Source organism: Pristiophorus japonicus, chromosome 2, assembly GCF_044704955.1.
Source record: "Pristiophorus japonicus isolate sPriJap1 chromosome 2, sPriJap1.hap1, whole genome shotgun sequence".
In the NCBI taxonomy this organism is placed as follows: Eukaryota; Metazoa; Chordata; class Chondrichthyes; family Pristiophoridae; genus Pristiophorus; species Pristiophorus japonicus.
In genome coordinates this window covers 227649253-227669630 of record NC_091978.1, presented here as the reverse complement: position 1 = coordinate 227669630, position 20378 = coordinate 227649253, and the positions used below count along the sequence as shown (strand labels likewise).

Genomic DNA, 20378 nt, shown 5'->3' with positions numbered 1-20378 from the left:
AAATATGCTGTAAAGTATAAACTAGACTGAATATAACTTCACACTGATCTCTAACCCCTTTTATTTAAGGCAATATCCAGTAGAGCATCATTTGCGGGAAGCCAAAAAAATAAAGCACAAGGCTGATGTCATGGTAAGTTACTATGGTAACATAATTATCAAAATTGTGAGGAAACAAAGCACCAACTTTGTTAAATTAGGCTATGGTTAACCGTTTCTTGCATGATTAGCTGGCAAATTTGTCTGATTTAAAAGAGAGCCTGAATCTTAACATATATAAAAACACAAGAAGAAAATATAATTCCGCAATCAAGTTCACTTCTTACATAGAGCATGTAAACCTACTCTAGCAGGGATATCAAAGAAATGGAAAGGTGCACAATAGATTCACTGGGATGTTACTGGGGGCGAGGAGTTGGTTACAAAGAGAGATTTGAGAAGTTTTTTTTTCAACTAGAGCTATAAAGGTTACATAATCTGTAGAAATCTTCAAGATTTGATATAGTAAGAGTAATTCCACTGTTCAATGAGAAAATTACAAAATAAATTAAAGGAAAGGTCAGAAAAAGATATTTAACGGGAAATTAAACCACAAACTGTTTTTGATGCAGAGCCCATAAATTTGTTTAAAAGGCAATTGGATATTGCTTAAAAAAGGAATATTAAAGTGAATGATGGCTTAAACTAGGTGGTTCATGCAGAGACCGAGACCAGCATTGAATTGATGGGCCGGATTATCTGTTTCTGTGCCGTGATAGTCTATAATTCTGTAGGCTCTGCTTACTTATGAAGAAAAGAACCGTAACGACCATAACTTGCATTTGTATAGCACCTTCAGCCATCTAGATTAACAGGCAAGAATGAAAAAAGAGATGATGAATTCACAAAGGGGAGGTTAGGAGAGTTGACCAAAAGCTTGTTGTTTCGTATGACTGACAAAGCTTATAATGGGATGTCTAGTTTCTGTCCATTCAATGGCCTCCTGAGATGCCGAGTGAAGCAATGAGGTGCCTCCTGCAACAGATCTTAGTGGGCAGGTGGATGTGATGTGTTCCATGGTCTGGGACTCATGGCCACCGTCGCACTTCGTTCCTCATCTTCCACTTGTGGAGCAGGTGGCCACATCATCCATGCTCTGCGGATTCGATTGAGTGCTGTCCACTGTCCTTGAGAGAGGTCGAAGCCAGGGACCTCTGTTGTTGGGTCAGTGATGAGATGTTGGTTCTTTATGTTGCATATGTTCCACAATTCCGTCCATCTGGATAGTGGGTTGATACCAGCTGCCTGAAATATTGACTACTGTTTCCCAGAATGGCTGGTGCAATTTTACGCGCTTTCGTGGTGTATTTTTGAAGTCTTCGTGAATGAGAAGGTTGATGTTGCTCATGGATTTTTTTCCATCTCGGAGCGCGGTGGTATCACGATGAATGGCAGGCGGGGCAATGTGGGAGCCACTCAGTTGGAGTGGACCTGAGCGTCCCTGGCACCGTGCTCATGGCGGCATTTAGCTGTATGTCCACGGTCTTTGTGTGGTGGCTGCAGGACCAAGGGGCAGAACAATATTCTGCAGCAGCGTAAACTAGGGCCATTATTACAGTGCAACGTGTTTTGGCTGTGCTTCCTCCATGACGTTCCAGCAAGTTTCCGGACCAGGTTCACACTGATTTTAATTTTAGGCTGGTGTTGGTGAGCTGAAGCCAATAGGTGAGCTGATGACGCCCTACATGTGGTCTCCCTGTGTGCTAGTTCATCGAGAACTTGCCAGCTAATGTCATCAAGATGATGATTGAACACCCGAAAGCGGCCTCCAGGTCTAAAAAGCATGAAAGCATCGAGGGACCATGGAGGGATTTAAACAGCAGGATGACCATTTTAAATTTTGAGGCATTGGGGGAACCACGGGCCAGAGTAAGGGATGATGGGCAGGCATTACTTGGTGCAGGATAAAATACGGCCAGCAAAGTGACCTGAAATTAATGGTGGGCAGGAGAACTTTGGAGATGCTGAGTCTGGAGGTGACATAGGCATGGATGAGAGTTTCAGCGGTAGATGGGTTGAAGTGGGGGCAGAGGCGGGAAATATTAGAGATGGAAATAGGCATTCTTTGTGATGGAAACAATATAGGATTGAAAGCTCAGCTTGAAGTTGAACAGGACAGCAAAGTTGCAAACAGCATAGTTCAGCTCATGACCATGGCGAGGGAGGGGATGGAGTCAATGACAAGGGTATGGAGCACATAGTGATGGCTAAAGACAATGGGGTAGACTTTCTGCTTTGGGTGTAATTGTTTATTTTTTTACCATGCATTAAAAAATATTCCTTGATATGTTTAAGAGTGGTAACTTGGTGCAGTTTTATTAATCCCCCTGAAAATGTGTTTATCACAAAATAAGCCTTTTTAATCAGTGTTTAGTCCACCGCCTGTGAGTAATCTGATTTTAAATAACTGAAAATGACTTTAAAAAACCTGAACAGAATCATTTACTAGTTTCATTGGTGTAGAGTAGTAAATTTCTTCGTAAATTAAATATTTTTTAATATTTAAAATATTTTAAATTGTGCCTATTGGCCCTTGTGTTTAATCAAAAAAACATAGCTTAGTTTTAAGATTCTCATCGAAGGGCTACAAACGGGCACAATTAGCGAAAACTCGCCATTGAGATTAATTCGATCTGGGGCGTGGCCAGTTTTGTGGGCGGGGTCTGCTTCTAGCATGATGTTTTTTAAACTAGAGGAAAAGATCATGGAAACTTGATTTGTGCTGAATATGACTTGTGTTTGAAATTCTGTGATCTTTTGCGCTGGTTTGACTGATTGAGGGCAAATTGCGTTGGAAAAACAAGCAAACGGAAACTCTTCCCTGATGTCTTTGGGCTCGCTAGCATTTAGCTGGAGGAATTTACAGCTCATCCACGATCTCAGACAAGCAATTCAACAGCACAGAGGCAGAAAAGGAATTGAGAGCAATAGTGGAGAGGTAGGGTTAAATGTGAAAGCTGACCCCATGTCTGTGGATATCACCAAGGGGCAGATGTGGAAGAGGAGGAAGATAGATCTTTTGGGGACTCTGCATGTGACATTGCAGGTATGGGAAGATAAGCCATTGTTAGAGATGCTACGGCTATGCACAGATCGAAACTTGCAGTCCTGTGGAGCTGTACAACAAGTGAGGTGCAGGAGAAGGATGATGAGAGCGACCAGGTTGAGTAGAGATAATGCACCACAGTTACTATCAGAGGAAAAAGTTCTGAAAAAGTTTTAGTAAGGATAAGTTCTGCAAAACTCCATGATATCTATCCATCTTCATTATTCAATGAGAATTGGTTACTTTTCACCAATGCTATTTCTTGATTCTCTGTAACATAGGATTAATTTTCTAATATTCTATGGACTATTTGTTAATCTCCATTCATCCTTATTCCAATGACATTCAGTCTTGTTCCTAAACAACTGTTTGTCTTGAGCTGTTTTTGCTGGGAGTCCAATCCACTACGTTAGGTGGATGCCTAATTCAGGCGAGTAAAGTCATGATTTGAATTTTGGAAGCAAACCAATCAGTAGGATCTTGGCGAGGCTATTTTATGTTGCATCCAAATCCTGCAATGGAACCAAGAAATAGCCAGTAATATAATTTCAATATGATGAAAGGTTTTGTAGTATAGAGCAATCCTTTCCACACACACTAGCTTTCTAAATTTCACATTCTTTCTAAAAATGAAATGCAAGCTTCTGTTTTTAACCACATGTATACATGATTCCCATCCTGACTGTTGACCAATCTGTAGCACAATGAATGCTGTTCAAATATTTGTTACATTTGAGTATTATAAAACTTCACTGTTTTGTCACTTTCCTGTTGTTCTACTTAATGCTGATCATTGGGTAATGACAATATTGTTTGGGCTGTTGTGATTGGAATAGTATGCACATTTGAAAGCTGCTTAGAAAAGTGCTGCATGTTGGTAATGTTTTTCATTTCCTTTGAATGAGAGGAGTGATATTTGAATAAAAAATAGTTTGGTTTCGGAGTGAGGAGCAATGTTTCTTGCATTGCGAAGTTATAAACCAGTAACAACAAGTATATCGAGTGTCTGCTGTGGACCAGTAATTATATTTTTATATCTAAGAAAAAGTGTATCTTTATTGCTGAACTTAGTTTGGCAAACCAGGATTAAAGACCCATAAGATATTTGACAGCTTAATTGTGTGTAATTGTCTGATTTATAAGTTCAGTTTTATCCTTTATCAATTAGTACTTGTAATTTGATTTTACATACGCCAGTGAAGAGCGATAACCTCTAGAAAATGAAGATTGTTTTTTGTAGAAAGTTTTAGAACATAAGAAATAGGAGCAGGAGTAGGCCATACGGCCCCTCGAGCCTACTCCGTCATTTAATACGATCATGGCTGATCCAATCATCGACTCAGGTTCTCTTCCCTGCCCGCTCCCCATAACCCCTTATCCCCTTATCATTTAAGAAACTATTTCTGTCTTAAATTTATTCAATGTCCCAGCTTCCACAGCTCTCTGAGGCAGCGAATTCCACAGATTTACAACCCTCTGAGAAGAAATTTCTCCTCATCTCAGTTTTAAATCGGCAGCCCTTTATTCTAAGATTATGCCCTCTAGTTCTAGTCTACCCCATCAGTAGAAACATAGGCCCCAAGTTTCCACACGATAAAAAAACGGGCGCCCCTCCGAGCTGGGCGCCCATTTTTCGCGCCGGAAAAGAAACGCGCGATTCTGGAGCGCCCTGCAGCTGCATGTCTGCTTGGCGCGGAGCCTACACTCGCGCCGATTTTGTAAGTGGGAGGGGGCGGGTACCATTTAAATTAGTTTTTTTCCTGCCGGCAACCCTGCGCGTGCGCGTTGGAGCGTTCGCGCACGCGCAGTGTGAAGGAAACATTGGCACTCGGCCATTTTTGTAGTTCTTTGTAGCTGTTTAATTTTTGAACATTTTTTAATAAAAGCACATTGCCATCAGCACATCAGCACTGAGGCTTCTTGCAGCAGTGAGAAGGCTGCAGGAAGCCTCAAAGTTGAGGCAGTCGTTTCCCGACGGCCTCCCCCCTTTGCCGTCGGGGAATGGCTGCTGAACTTGTGAGGCTTCCTGCAGCCTTCTCACTGTCTCCTTCCCCCCCCACCCGCTGTCTGGAACGGCTTCCTCCCCCCTGCTGCGTTTGGTCGGTCGGTCGGGCCCGCATTCCCCCCCCCCCCCCCCCACCCGCCGTCAGGAACGGCTTCCTCCTCCCCCCCCCCCCCCCCGCCGTCAGGAACGGCTTCCTCCTCCCCCCCCCCCCCCCCCGCAGGAACGAACGGCTGCCTCCTCCCCCCCCCCCCCCCCCCCCCCCCCCCCGCAGGAACGAACGGCTGCCTCCTCCCCCCCCCCCCCCCCCCCCCCCCGCAGGAACGAACGGCTGCCTCCTCCCCCCCCCCCCCCCCCCCCCCCCCCGCAGGAACGAACGGCTGCCTCCTCCCCCCTCCCGGCGGGAACGAACGGCTGCCTCAACTTGTGAGGCTTCCTGCAGCATTCTCCCTGGCTGAAGCACTTTCACACAGGTAGGAAGATGGTTTATTTAATCTTTTCTTTGCTTATAAATTTTTATTCAGGTTGGATTTATTTGTATAAGTATAAATAAGGATTTATTGTCAACTTTAATGACTTTCCCCCCCCCTCGTTCTGGACGCCTAATTTGTAACCTGCGCCTGATTTTTTAATGTGTAGACAAGGTTTTTTCAATTCTACAAAAATCTTCACTTGCTCCATTCTAAGTTAGTTTGGAGTACGTTTTCACTGTGGAAACTTTGAAATCAGGCGTCAGTGGCCGGACACGCCCCCTTTTGAAGAAAAAATTCTGTTCCAAAGTGAAACTGTTCGAACTGACTAGAACTGCAGAAAAAAAAATGTGGAGAATTGCGATTTCTAAGATAGTCCGTTCTCCACCAATTGCTCCTAAAAAAATCAGGCGCAAATCATGTGGAAACTTGGGCCCATACTCTCTGCATCCACCTTGTCAAGCCCCCTCATAATCTTATACGCTTTCATAAGATCACCTCTCATTCTTCTGAATTACAATGAGTAGAGGCCCAACCTACTCAACCTTTCCTCCATAAGTCAACCCCTTCATCTCCAGAATCAATCTAGTGAACCTTCTCTGAACTGCCTCCAAAGCAATTATATCCTTTCATAAATGTGGAAACCAAAGCTGCACGCAGTATTCCAGGTGTGGCCTCACCAATACCCTACCCTGTATAACTGTAGCAAGATTTCTCTGCTTTTATACTCCATCCCCTTTGCAATAAAGGCCAAGATTCTGTTGGCCTTCCTGATCACTTCTTGTACCTGCATACTATCCTTTTGTGTTTCATGCACAAGTATCCCCCAGGTCCTACTGTACTGCAGCACTTTGCACTCTCTCTCCATTAAAGTAATGACTTGCTCTTTGATTTTTTCTGCCAAAGTGCACGACCTCACATTTTCCAACATTATACTCCATCTGACACATTTTTGCCCACTCACTTAGCCTGTCTATGTCCTTTTGCAGATTTTTTTGTGTCCTCCTCACACATTGCTTTTCCTCCCATCTTTGTATCAACAACAAACTTGGTTGCATTATACTCAGTCCCCCCCTTCCAAGTCGTTAATATATATATTGTAAATAATTGGGGTCTCAGCACTGATCCCTGTGGCACCCCACTAGTTACTGATTGCCAATCAGAGAATGAACCATTTATCCCGACTCTCTGTTTTCTGTTTGTTAGCCAATCCTCTGTCCATGCTAATATATTACCCACAACCCCGTGAACTTTTATCTTGTGCAGTAATCTTTTATATGGCACCTTGTCAAATGTCTTCTGGAAGTCCAAATACACCACATTCACTGGTTCCTGTTTATCCACCCTGTTCGTTACATCCTCAAAGAATTCCAGCAAATTTGTCAAACATGACTTCCCCTTCATAAATACATGGTGACTCTGCCTGACTGAATTTTGCTTTTCCAAATGTCCTGCTACTGCTTCTTTAATAATGGACTCCAACATTTTCCCAACCACAGATGTTATGCTAACTGGTCTATAGTTTCCTGTTTTTTGTCTGCCTCCTTTTTTAAAAAGGGGTGTTACATTTGCAGTTTTCCAATCTGCTGGGACCTCTCCAGATCCAGGGAATTTTGGTAAATTACAACCAATGCATCCACTATCCCTGCCGTTACTTCTCTTAAGACCCTGGGATGCAAGCCATCAGGTCTAGGGGCTTTATCCGCCTTTAGTCCCATTATCTTACTGAGTACCACCTCCTTAATGATTGTGATTGTGTTAAGTTCCTCCTCCCCCTATAGCCCCTTGACTATCGACTGTTGGAATGTTGTTAGTTTCCTTTACCGTAAAGACTGATACAAAATATTTGTTCAGAGTTTCTGCCATCTCCATGTTCCCCGTTACTATTTTCCTGGTCTCGTCCTCTAAGGGACCAACATTTACTTTAGCCACTCTTTTCCTTTTTATATACCTATAGAAACTCTTGCTATCTGTTTTTATATTTTGTGTTAGTTTACTTTCATAGTCTATCTTCCCTTTCTTAATCATTTTTTTAGTCATTTTTTGCTGGCTTTTAAAAGCTTCCCAATCTTTTGTCCTCCCACTAGTTTTGGCCACTTTGTATGCCCTTGTTTTTAATTGGATACCGTCCTTCATTTCTTTCGTTAGCCATGGATGGCTATCTTTTCTCTCACACCCTTTCCTCCTCACTGGAATATATTTTTCTTGAGAGTTGTGAAATATTTCTTTAAATGTACACCACTGCTCATCAACCGTCCTACACTTTAATCTATTTTCCCAGTCCACTTTACCCAACTCTGCCCTCATACCTTCATAGTCTCCTTTTATTTAAGCTTAGTACGCTGTTTAAGGGGGAGAGAATTTTTCTTTTTGTCCCGATAGTCATAGAGAAGCATTGTTTGTTTCAATAGTTTGTGTTGTTCATGGTTTCTGTTGCTCATGTTTTGCACTTCAAAAAAACACAAGACACAATTAGGGCTAGAAATTAAACTTTTGATGGTAGCGGTATTTTCCCGCTAAAAATATCGCTATGGCTCGTTATGATTTCCAGGCCTAACGTTCAGTAAACATTTCTCCGAAGCTAATATCACTGCGTGTTGTGCCTAGGGAGGGGGAGAAAACACCAAAAATAAATTGCAAAAAATAAAAAAATCACAACATTCACAAGACCCTTTTCTAGCGAATCGCTGCAAAATAATTTTTTTTGAAACTTTAACTTATTTTTTTGCAGGTCTTCATACTTACTGCCGTTTCAAGGACTGCAATGCAGATTTCCCCCGGCATTTTTTTTGGCCCTATCTACGGGTGCGCTGTGAGCCAAATATCGGGCGAAAGCGCTTTTTCCAGTCTTCCAGTGGTCCACTCCCCAGCGGTATTTAAAAAGCGCCGCGCAAGACTTCAGCGAATTTCCCGCCACACCGTTTTCCATCAGAAACGGTGAAATATCATCGAAAAACCCAGCGCAAGGTTGGGGAATTTTCAGTCTTTGGAGTCTTGCAGTAATTGATTAAACTATAAAATGTTTATTTAAATTCTTTGTACTTTACCATGGTCTTTTCCTCTTTTTCCCTTCCCACTCTTCTAAAGGAATTTTTTTGCTGCAATGGCTGTCGAGTATCCTATGGTAACTTGCCTGAGTGGCCATTATTTATGTGTGCGCTTTGATGGTGAGTGTTGGCAAGCTATTCAGTCATGTGCAAGAGCAGCAGAATTGAACCCTGCTCAATCCTGTCCTCGACCCAATATCTCTGCATGTGTACAGTCAACAAGGATTGTACAGCAATCGGGGTGGAGACTTTTTTAGTCCTGTACCTCTAGCCCAGGGGTCCTGAGGCAAATTATAGTGCTCATACTGCTACTCCAGCTGAGAATCTAATTGCACACGCCAGGAATCTAAGTGCGGTTTTAATATAAATCTCATGGGAAATATTTTTTTTCCCACAATTTAGGTACACAAGATTGGGAAAGCGTTCAACTACTTGGATGCTGCCCTATCGTTTGTTGAGAGTGGAATAGCCATGGAAAGTGAGGCACAGCCACCAAAGTCTGCTTACACCATGTTTTCTGAAACAGTGGATTTGATCAAGTAAGTGCTCTCATGTATTAATCTAATCAACAAATTGATCACTTTCTTGAGTCATTAATGATCTTTATATAAAGTGCAGGAAGTGACGTTGCTTTATCGTCAATTTCCATTTTCAAGTAGCATTGTAACCACTTAAATATATAAGTATAATAATTTTGTAACTTCCTTACAGATACATTATGAAACTAAAAAACTTCACTGACTCATCAGCAACTACTGTAGAAAAAATATTTGTAGTATTATGGTAGGTAACAACTTGAACTTCACATTGAGCCTTTTTAATGTAATAAAGTGTCTCAAAATGCATCGCAAAGGTGAAAACACCCAGGCACCAAGCTGTAGTGGGGGGAAAAGGTTACGGTTGCTAACCAAAAGGTATGATCAGAATGATTGGTTGTGAGGAGGCCCTTGATGGAGGGAAGTGAGTGTTTAGAGAGTATTTTAGTGTGTGAGAACAAGACGGCTGAAGATGACAGCAGGAGAGCTGATGTAAAAGGCAGAAAGAAGGTTTCAAGGCAGGGAAGGGTGAGGCCATTGAGGGACCTGCAGTGGAAGACAAGAATCAGAGGATAGGGAAGCAGTGAAGGCTAGTGAGAACAGAGGTGATGTGGAGCAGCATTTAGTGTGTGATAGATGCAGGGGCAACATTTTGGGCAGGTTGCAATTTGTAAAAGGTGGAACCAGGAAACGGGTAAGGAGTGTTTTACTCGAGTCTGGAAGTTACGATGCGATTAAGGGTTTCAATGGCAGTAGTGGTCAAGCCGGGCAATATTATAGAGATGGGTCTTGATGGTGGCTCGGATGTGGGATTTGAAGCTTAGCTCAGAATCAAACAGAGTATTGAGGCTGCACACTGTTGGGCTCAGCATGAGAGCTGCCAAGGAGAAGGATGGAGTCAAAGTTAAGATGCAGAGCTTTTGGCAGAGGTTGAACAGGATTTCCTTGGTATTGATGATGTTGAGTTGAAGGAAGTTCTTGCTCATTCAGGACATGATGTTCACTGTGCTGTGCATTTGCTTAGTGGTGATCAAAGAATTGAGGGTGGTGACCGAGGGGTGAGCTGGGTGTCTTCAGCAGACATGTGAAAGTTGACCCTCTGTCTATGACTGACGTTGCTGAGGGGCAGCATGCAAATAACAAAAGGAAGGTTGGTGAAGATGGAGCTGTAGGGCATATCTCAGACTGGCATCATTGGGAGAGGAAGATAAAGAACCAAACTAGGCCAGTGCCACAGAGGAGAAACAATGGAGAAGGGTGAAGTGGTCAACCATCTTGAATGCCGCAGAGATTAATAATGGATACTGCACTGCGATCGTAGTCGCAATGGTATTATTGGTCTCGGAGCGGTCATGCAGCTGTTTGTAGTTTTTTTCATCTAATTGTTGCTTATCTGTTCAAAATGTTTTTTTTAATTACTAATTGTTTCTAAAGCTGATTTTTGTTTAAAGTTGAAATGTAATTGCTATAATCTAATCTATCTTGTTTTAATTTGTAAGTATAAATGTGTTGAGAACTGCTTTTGCTGTAATTTCGTTTCCTTTTTAAATTTGTAATGAACAGTATCCGCTGTCAGTCTCTCCTCTCTATGGCAATGTTCCGATCTAAGAAAGAAACTGCTTTGAAGTACTCGAGGACCTTAACTGAACATTTCAAGGTAAGCACAGGGTGTGAATAATTGAGTGGATTTGTTAGCCACCTATGTAGCTCTCCTGTGATGGCGATGTACATTTTTCAGGTTACGTAGTTAACCACTTAATGCATTAGAAGTGTTGATAAAAGTTCAGTCTTTAAACTAATAATTTTGCCGTATGCTTTAATTGGTACAGAACCATACAGATGAGGAAGGCGACAGGTTCAGATGCTGGTTTGTGCTACATTAGCTAATCTCAACCAATGCAGGAGTTGGGAGCACTGCAGCGGGGGAGGGAGGGGAGAGAGAAATCAGTGAGAATTGGTGCTCCCAAGTATTATCTGATGACTCCTCCCCAAAAGTGTACGTTTAGCTGTCGGATGGGGCAGGGTCAAGCTTGTCTGTAATGGCCTTTCATGGCCCTATGTCTAAGCTGATGCATGAAGAATGGTCTTTTGAGTAAAGCACAAAATGCAGTTGGCACATGAGAAACAGTACCCTAACACCAGTCAGCATCTTCAGAAGAGGAAGAAAGAAAAGTGAGAGAAAAAATAGTATTTTTGCTGATCCCAAAATATTACAGCAAATTCAATGTTTGTCTTGTGTTCTAGAGTTCTTCCAGGACAGCGCAAGTTCCATCTCCTTGTGTTGCCAGGTAATTAGTGCATCTCCTTAGACCAGTACTTTAAATATTGCATTACCTAAAATATACATATCGCTGCTATATATCCTGATTTATTCCCTGTTAATCAACTGTGAATTAGTTTGGCTAAATTTACTCATTACATCAGCAAGCTTGGATTTAACCACTTACCAGCAATGTGAAATGTACAAGCTACAATTGCCCATTATCCACCAGTGCAAAATGTGATCAAGTTATCTCTACTGTTCCCTGCAATTAAATAGCTGCTGACACTCACTTGCATGACATCTGGACTTCATGGATAGATTGTTGTTTTGCATCCATTATTTTGTACATAATACTCCCATGTATCCATTAATTCTTTATGTAATAGAGTTGATCTGTTGTGAGTTTCTGGAGTACTTGTAAACCTCTCATTTTGATGTTTTAAGATGTTAGTTGCAGTGTTACGGGCGGGGGTGGGGGTGGGGATTGGTTTAAGGAGAAGAACAAACTTAATGGGCAAAGGATGACATATGTTTAGATATTTTACGTATAAGATCGGCCTTAATTTCTTGACTTTGTGTTCAGAGGTACTGGTACACCTTCTCCACTGTCTCAGACACCATCCCCTGCCAGCTCCGGAGGTTCCCAGCCAGGATCTAGTGCCAGTAACGGTGGAAGTGTTGCCATTCCACACATGATTCATCAGCTGGCCTCCACCTATGTCAACATCACCTCTATTTTCCTTCATGGTCATGATCTGTGGGAACAAGCAGATGCACTAGCGAAAAAAAACAGGGGTAAGAAAAGATAACTGGGAGGAGAAAGGGTTCCTTGTGACTCATCAAATAAACTTCACAACACTGTTTTCACCATCAAAAATGTATCTTTTAAAAATGCCATCAGTAAAGTGAAAATTTTAATTACTGATTGCATAAGAACCTTTTTATATAAAAGAGAGAGCAAGTGTGTTTAGACTAATGCCTTAAAGTGAGCAATAATGTTTGATTATTGATTACTATTGTACTATAACTAGATAACTGTCCATGCTAACGTGAGGATATACTTACTTGCTTACTCAAAAGTAATGTTAAGTATCCAGGCACAGAATCAATTTGTGATGGGCACTATAAGAAAATGTGGCACTGAAACTTTAAACATGCAGTAGTGCTGTCTGTTACAATCTGACACATTGGCCCAATTGCTGCAGGATAACAAGAGTTGCTAACAAATAAATTAATTTTTGAAAGAAAATCAAAAAAATGTAATGGGGGGGAGGGGCGCCTTAAATGTTCAAATCTCTCGTGGTATCGGACGGTTAAGTTTTCAATTCCATTTCTTTGTGGGGTTTATTTGAACTGAGCTTCACGAATGTGATTTTTGAATTCATCCTCAAAACACACATGCTGAGAACAGAAAATGACTTAAATAAAATTGCTTCAGGTTAAAGGGGGGACAATTGCATCTCATTGCATCCTGTTTTCTAGTCCAGTTAACATGCTTAATAGGAAACTTCTATAACATTTTGTGTCTCTCTTAGAATTCTTCATGGAGCTTGATGCAGCAGTTGGCTTTTTATCCTTGACCAGCACCATGACTGAACTTGTACACTACACCAGACAAGGTTTACACTGGTTGCGACTGGACACTAAATTACTATAACAGGATGCTGAAAATCATTTTGACATCAGTCTGTTTGTCCTGCAGCACCCAACCCATGACTGTCCAGTATTTTTTTAAATGAGGAAAAGCAAATTTAAAGGTGTCTCTGTGCAGCAGAAACTTTAATAATGTAGGTCGGCACTGAATTATGACAAAAGTGAACCGACTGAACCTTCACTTCGTGAGCAAAAGTGCAATTGTTTTCTCGACCCCTCTGGAATTTAGAATGATGAATACACGGTCTTTGACATTTCTTTGTTGAAGTAACCTTGAAGGATAAAGGGCTGGACGAGCCCCCCCTCATGGCCTGTACTATGGCAAGGAAACAGCAGTAGTTGTTGCCTTCTCTTAACTTGCTGGCAGTAGTGTACATATTGTGCATTAACTGCATGAATTTAGAAAAACATTTAGCAGCTAAAGAATGTTGTATTCAGTCACCGGAACATTGTTGCAGTGATTTCCTGGAAAGCCTTTTACTACGACACCTGATGGACAAGGTGTATCCAGGAGGAGGATATGTAAATGTTTGAAGTGTCCAACTGTTAATTTTGTTCTTACACTAGGAGCTGTGAAAAAAGACTTTAATTTTTTTTGTTTTTTCCCAGTTGCATCCATATTTACTGCCATTTCTTACTTATTTATTAGAAATCACAGCTTTCTTTTCTTGCTGAACCTGGGTATTGCTAGCAAGGATGTTTAACAGAATAAAGCGGAGGTTTTTTGGAAGAGGCGTGTGTGTGTGGGGTGTGGGGGGGGGGGGGGGGGGGAGGGTGGAAAGAGAGAAAGAAGAAAAGATTGACTGGTATATCCTGTTGGGCATTGCCTGGTCTTTGCATAGTTCAGATCAAAGCCAAGTGTAGCTCCTCTCGGAACAATCTTCTATTAATGTTCAGCGTGCCTTAGACATTCTACTTTGTAAATAAGCAGTTGTTTCCAGCCATAGATAAGTTGCTGCTTCAAAGGTATGGAATAAGGAAAATATGAAAAGTGTGTTGAATTGTGGTCAAGTTCATATAACATGAGTACAATTTGGTTTCATATAGTTGTTCTTATGAGCAATGATGATTTGACATGGATCATTATTTCACCATTTTCTGTTCCCTGTACGCCAGACTTGTCCTGAGTAAAGGTGAGCAAATTGTTTGGTTGTGAAATTGCCCTTTTTGTGGTGATTTTCTACCTATCATTTTATTTTTATAATGAGGAAAGGGTTTCTTGATGTGAAAAGAAATTAAGATCCTCCAAAAATGTTGCAACTGTCGAAAGATTTTAGTTAAAATTAAATTTACTTTGGTAAACAGGAGTTTTCAGGAAGAATGCTAAAACATCGCTAGCAATATATATGGATTTAAAAGATCATAGAAAAACCCAAGCCATTTTTGCTCATCTCTAGTCGTGATAATGCTGTGAACGAAGTTGTTCCAGCATACTGGAAAAGCCCAGTATAGTTATAAACCCCAGCATACAGCAACTCCTGCTGCTCAATGTTACTGGAATTCATTAATTTTATTTGAAATTGTACTTGCACATATATATTTTGCTGATTGGAATTGTTACAGAAATGCTCAAGAGTTTATGTATTATCTACACAGTAAAACCCAAATGAAATTGCAAATCCAGCACTGGCTGATCATTGAGATGAATGGGAAAAAGATACTCTTACTTGATGGCAGGTTGAGTATTGTGGCCACCTGCTGACAATGTTCCAAGACTGTTACAAATATTACCACCATCAAGAAATGTAGCATAATGCACTTTAACTTCAAAATTATTTTGCTTCTCCCTTTTATCCCTTCCAACGAGCACAATTTCTAAAAACAGATGAGAGGGTATCTCAAATAAAGGAAATATGAAAAGCTCTGCTCCTTTCTTTTCCATACCTTTTCATGCTCCAAAAGTTTTTCCATTAGCACTTAACACTTTAAAAAAAAAAAAAGTTGTGGTCAATTTCCAAGCTATAATCAGTGTGCGGAAGGAGTCATAGAATTATAGAAATTTCCAGCACAGAAGGAGGCCATTTGACCCATTGTGTCTGTGCAGGCTGAAAAAAAGCTATCCAGCCTAATCCCACTTTCCAGCTTTTGGTCCAGAGCCTTTTAGGTTGCGGCACTTCAAGTGCTTTTTAAGTGCAATGAGGATTTCAGCCTCTACCACCCTTTCAGGCAGTGTGTTCCAGACCCCTACCACACTGTGGGTGAAAAAAGTTCTCGTCCACTCCCCTCTAATCCTTCCACCAGCACTTTGGGCTCAATTTTCCCCAAAGCTGTTTTTTGGCGTACTTGAAGAGTTATGCCCATTTTTGGGGGGGCCCAAGAACGGCATAAAAAATCTTCCCAGTTTCCCCGTTTGATTTCTTCATTTTGGTGCCGCCTAGCCTGTCGTTTAGATTTGGGGGTGGAGCCTTGATCTGCACCAAAAAGATCGGAATGCCACGGTAACCAGGGACACAATGAGGGCTGAGACTGGAAAGTGAAACATACAGCCAGCTCGCAAACTGCACAAGCACATTAAAATACATTGCAGCAACTTCACAAGCACATTACAGCAACTTACCTCCATTAAATTAAAGTTCCCCCCCTTCCTGGTGCCGGTTCCCGCTCCTAGCCCAGGCCGAAGGGCCTCACAGTGCTGATACCCACACCTATCCCTGGTCGAATGGCCTCCACCCGTTCCCAATCCCCACACCTATCCCAGGCCGAAAGGCTTTCCGGTCCCCGCACCTATCCCAGGCCGAAAGGCTTCCCGGTCCCCGCACCGATCCCTAGCAGAATGGCCTCCTCCAGATGCCGGTCCCCGCACCTATCCCTGGCCGAATGGCCTCCCAGTCCCCGCGCCTATCCCAGGCCGAATGGCCTCCTCCCTCCCCGGTCCCTGTACCTAACTTTACCCAAAAGGCTTCCTCCCACACTTCTCTTACCTCTCCTGCTGCTGCTGTCCAGGCATCTGCTGCGCTGACTTACTTACCTGCGGCGATTTCCTTAACTCACCAGAATGTTTTTCTACAGAGGCCACATACGCCAACCTAAGAAGAACTGGAGTAACTCTGAGCTGGCCAAACTTGCCTAACTGGCCAGAATTGGTGCGGGTGGCAGGTTACGCCCCCTTTTACTGAAAAAAAAAATTACCTAAAAAAAATCGTAACTAACTTGAGTTACGCTGTTGCAAATTGATTGGGGAAACTTGTATTTTTTAACTTGGGCCAAAAATAGCGGTCGGCGCCAAAAAAACGCTGCAAATCACTGGGGAAAATTGGGCCCTTTAAATCTATGCCCCCTGGTTATTGACCTCTCTGCTAGGGGAAATATCCTTCCTATCCACTCTATCTCAGCACCTCATAATTTTATACACCTCAATCAAGTCTCTCCTCAGCCTCCTCTGTTCCAAAGAAAACAACCCCAGCCTATCCAACCTTTCCTCATAGCTAAAGTTCTCCAGTCCTGGCAACATCCTGGTAAATCTCCTCTTTACCCTCTCCAGCGCAATCACATATTTCCTGTAATGTGGTGACCAGAACTGGATACAGTATTCTGGGTATGGCCTAGCTAATGTTTTAGACAGTTTTCAAGCATAACCTCCCTGCTTTTGTATTCAATGCCTCGACTAATAAAGGAAAGTATCCCGTATGCCTTCTTAGCCACCATATCTACCTTCAGGGATCTGTGGACATGCACTCCAAGGTCCCTCTGTTCCTTTACACTTCTCTGTTTCCTACCATTTATTGTTCCTTTGCCTTGTTAGCCCTCCCCAAATGCATTACCTCACAAATTTCCAGATTGAATTCCATTTGCCACTTTTCTGCCCACCTGACCAGTCCATTGATATCTTCCTGCAGACTACAGCTTTCTTCCTCACTGCCAATCACATGGCTAATTTTTGTATCATCTGCAAGCTTCATAATCATGCCCCCTACATTGAAGTCTAAATAATTGATGTATACCACAAAAAGCAAGGGACCTAATACTGCACCCTGCAGAACCCCACTGGAAACTGCTTTCCCGTCACAAAAACATCTGTCATCCATTACTCTTTGCTTCCTGCCACTGAGACATTTTTGGATCTAACTTGCCACTTTCCCTTGGATCCCATGGGCTTTTTCTTTTCTGATCAGTCTGCCATCAAAAGCCTTGCTAAAATCCACGTAGACTACATCAAATGCACTACCCTCATCAACCCTCTTTGTTACCTCCACAAAAAATTCAATCAATGTAGTCTGATACAACCTTCTCTTAACAAATCCATGTCAAGTCAAGTTGGTTACTACCCTCAATGGCTGTGTTTATCCAGTAAGTAGTTGAGCCATACAAAGCTGGCAGGTTTGAGATTTGATTACCCTCTCCTGTTCTGCATTAGTCATTTTCTGCTGTGTTGCCAATAGGGATACTATTGTTGGCTTTGATGCCTCTGGGTTAGAAAATGGCTAACTGCTCATTCCTGTTGCTGATCACTATCCATCAACCCTGCTTGAACTGCACATATGGATGTTGGATAAGGATAGGATCTGGCTCATTATGATGGCCTGTTCTCTCCCCACTCACGCTCTCCCCACTCTCTCTCTCTTCTCTTTCCCCCCCCTCCCCGCACCCAAAATAGTCTGCCAATACTCATCATGAAGACTCGTATGAGGTACCAGGGAGCAACCAACTCCCATGGAACCATACCCCACTAGGGAGCCAATGCTGTTGTGGTGGGGGGTGGGGGGAGAAGGGAAAGAAAATCTTGAGAAAAAAAGAGAAATAATCACTTCCTTGCAATAAATATATCCACATGTAAGATTATGTATGACAGGAAACAGAGAGTAGGAAAAAACGGGTCTTTTTCAGTGTGGCATGCAATGACTAGTGGGGAACCACAGGGATCAGTGCTTGGGCCCCAGCTATTCACAATATATATAAATGATTTGGATGAGGGAACCAAATGTAATATTTCCAAGTTTGCTGGCGACACAAAACTAGGTGGGATTGTGAGTTGTGAGGAGGATGCAAAAATGCTGCAAGGTGATTTAGATAGGTTGAATGAGTGGGCAAACACATGGCAGATGCAGTATAACGTGGATAAATGTGAAGTTATTCACTTGAGTAGGAAAAACATAAGGACAAAGTATTATTTAAATGGTGATGGCTTGGGAAGTGTCGATGTACAGAGGGACCTGGGTGTCCTTGTACTCCAGTCATTGAAAGTAAACATGCAGGTGCAGCAAACAGTTAGGAAGGCAAATGGTATGTTGGCTTTCATTGCAAGAGGATTTGAGTACAGGAGCAAGGATGTCTTACTACAGTTATACAGGGCCTTGGTGATACCGCACCTGGAGTATTGTGTGCAGTTTTGGTCTCCTTACCTAAGAAAGGATATACTTGCCATAGAGGGAGTGCAGCGAAGGTTCACCAGACTGATTCTTGGGATGGCAGCACTGTCGTATGAGGAGAGATTGGATCAACTAGGCCTGTATTCACTAGAGTTCAGAAGAATGAAAGGAGATCTCATTGAAACATATAAAATTCTGACTGGGTTGGATAGACTGGATGCGGGGAGGATGTTTCCCTTGGCTGGGAAGTCTAGAACAAGAAGTCACAGTCTCAGGATACGGGGTAGGAAATTTAGGACCGAGATGAGGAGAAACAGTTTCACTCAGAGGGTGGTGAATCTGTAGAATTCTCTACCACAGAAGGCTGTGGAGGCCAAGTCACTGAATATATTTAAGAGGGAGATAGATAGATTCCTAGAAACAAAAGGCATCAAGGGGTATGGTGAAAAAGCAGGAATATGGTGTTGAGATAGAGGATCAGCCATGATCATATTGAATAGCGATGCAGACACGAAGGGCCAATTGGCCTACTACTGCTCCTATTTTCTATGTTTCTATGAGTGAGTCCAGATGTTAGCTTGGACATTCAGGATCAACTTCAGTTATTTCACAGTTAAAATTGAATGTGACCGTTCGACTCCCCCTGGTGATGGCCTGGTGGGTAAAGGCATCATCCAACTCTTAAGTTATACAGTTCGGAAGGTTGCATGTTTGAATCCCAATCTGTGCTGAGTTGACTGATGTCAGCCAGGATTACAGTTGGCCTTCCAATCCTGATCACTTTCCATTGGCCCCCTGCTGTGATGTTGCATGGATGTCCGGTGAGAACAGTCAGGCCTTGCTGCGATGCTTTCCGTGAATGTATAGCCTGCTGATGCTTGGTGTCTAAGCTCACAGATTTAGAATGGCCACCTGAGTGAGGTCCCAAAAGGTTGCCAGCACCTTTCAGTACAATGTAGTATGAGTTTGGGTGCCCTGAAGTTAGAATAAATACCATCTGACTCTTCCTTATTCTGTTTACATTCAACTTGTTGATCGGTTTTATAGATCTATGCAATATCAGAAATAAATTCCAAAACAAATTACAGACTTGAAGCTTTTTCATTAAAGAAACAGAACTTCACATGACTGCAGCTGTACTAAAATGACTCATGCTGCTCAAGTTGTGTTGCTTTGCAGGACTTTATTGCATTTTTAACAAGCCTCGCCTTTTTAAGAATTTTTATTGGCAGATGTTGTGGACATTAACAATCCCACTGTGGAAACATTTAGCTTTGGTTTGTCTAACCTATGGTACATGGTGTATAACTCAGTTTGAAGAATGACACCTACAACAACAGAAGACTAACTACCATTTGCACATGAGCAGGGGGCAGTGCACAACATTGTGCGCATGTGTATGTCTGGCTGTTTAACACGATAATTATTCTGTCACAATGTGGAGAGCTAAAACCATCACTGGCACTGTTAAAAGCCCAACTATGCATTGACCTGTGTTTTATTATTGGGTTAGAAACCATTGTCCTCCTCCCATTACCTTTTTTCTGAAGGAGATGACTTGCTAAGTTATGGGTCCAGCACTCTGGTGCCTTGCCCAAGTTGATCATCTTCATTGTATGAGCATTGAGTGTTGGCAATGTATTTGATGGGGGTGGGAGACATCAAAGCCAATCCAGATTCTGCCCTCCCTCTATGTCCACACGAGTACTTCTTGCAAAAGTCACCAATATTCTGGTTGACAGAAATCCTGGACAGGACAGGAGTATGTGCATGTGTTCTTTGCTTCAGAATCCTAGACAAGGGTGAAAGAGAAAAAATGTACTGCTGTCCTCTTCCACTGCGAATCCAGCCGACTCGGCACAGATCAAGTCTGGGACCTGCGTAATTTGCATGGCTCGATTCGACATCACAGGAGTGGGATTTTTTTTTTTCTTCCAATTTTCTCCCTCCATTTTGTTGCATTTAATTCAGCTTCTTGTTCCCGAATAGTGAACTGCATTGTAGGCTTAATTTTTT

General features: G+C 42.3%; 1 protein-coding gene across 3 annotated transcripts in view; it reads left to right on the top strand.

The window, feature by feature from the left end:
• LOC139244702 (AF4/FMR2 family member 1-like) overlaps positions 1-13797 on the top strand; it is a 191654-nt gene extending 177857 nt beyond the window's left edge. For all 3 annotated transcript variants that reach the window (XM_070871053.1, XM_070871052.1, XM_070871051.1), the window contains 7 exons: positions 70-133; positions 9007-9143; positions 9316-9387; positions 10704-10797; positions 11385-11428; positions 11987-12198; positions 12939-13797. In XM_070871053.1, the coding sequence (XP_070727154.1) occupies positions 70-133; positions 9007-9143; positions 9316-9387; positions 10704-10797; positions 11385-11428; positions 11987-12198; positions 12939-13060 (745 nt within the window). In that variant the 3' untranslated portion in view covers positions 13061-13797. The remainder of the gene's footprint in view (positions 1-69; positions 134-9006; positions 9144-9315; positions 9388-10703; positions 10798-11384; positions 11429-11986; positions 12199-12938) is intronic.
• The last annotated feature ends 6581 nt before the right edge of the window (positions 13798-20378 follow it).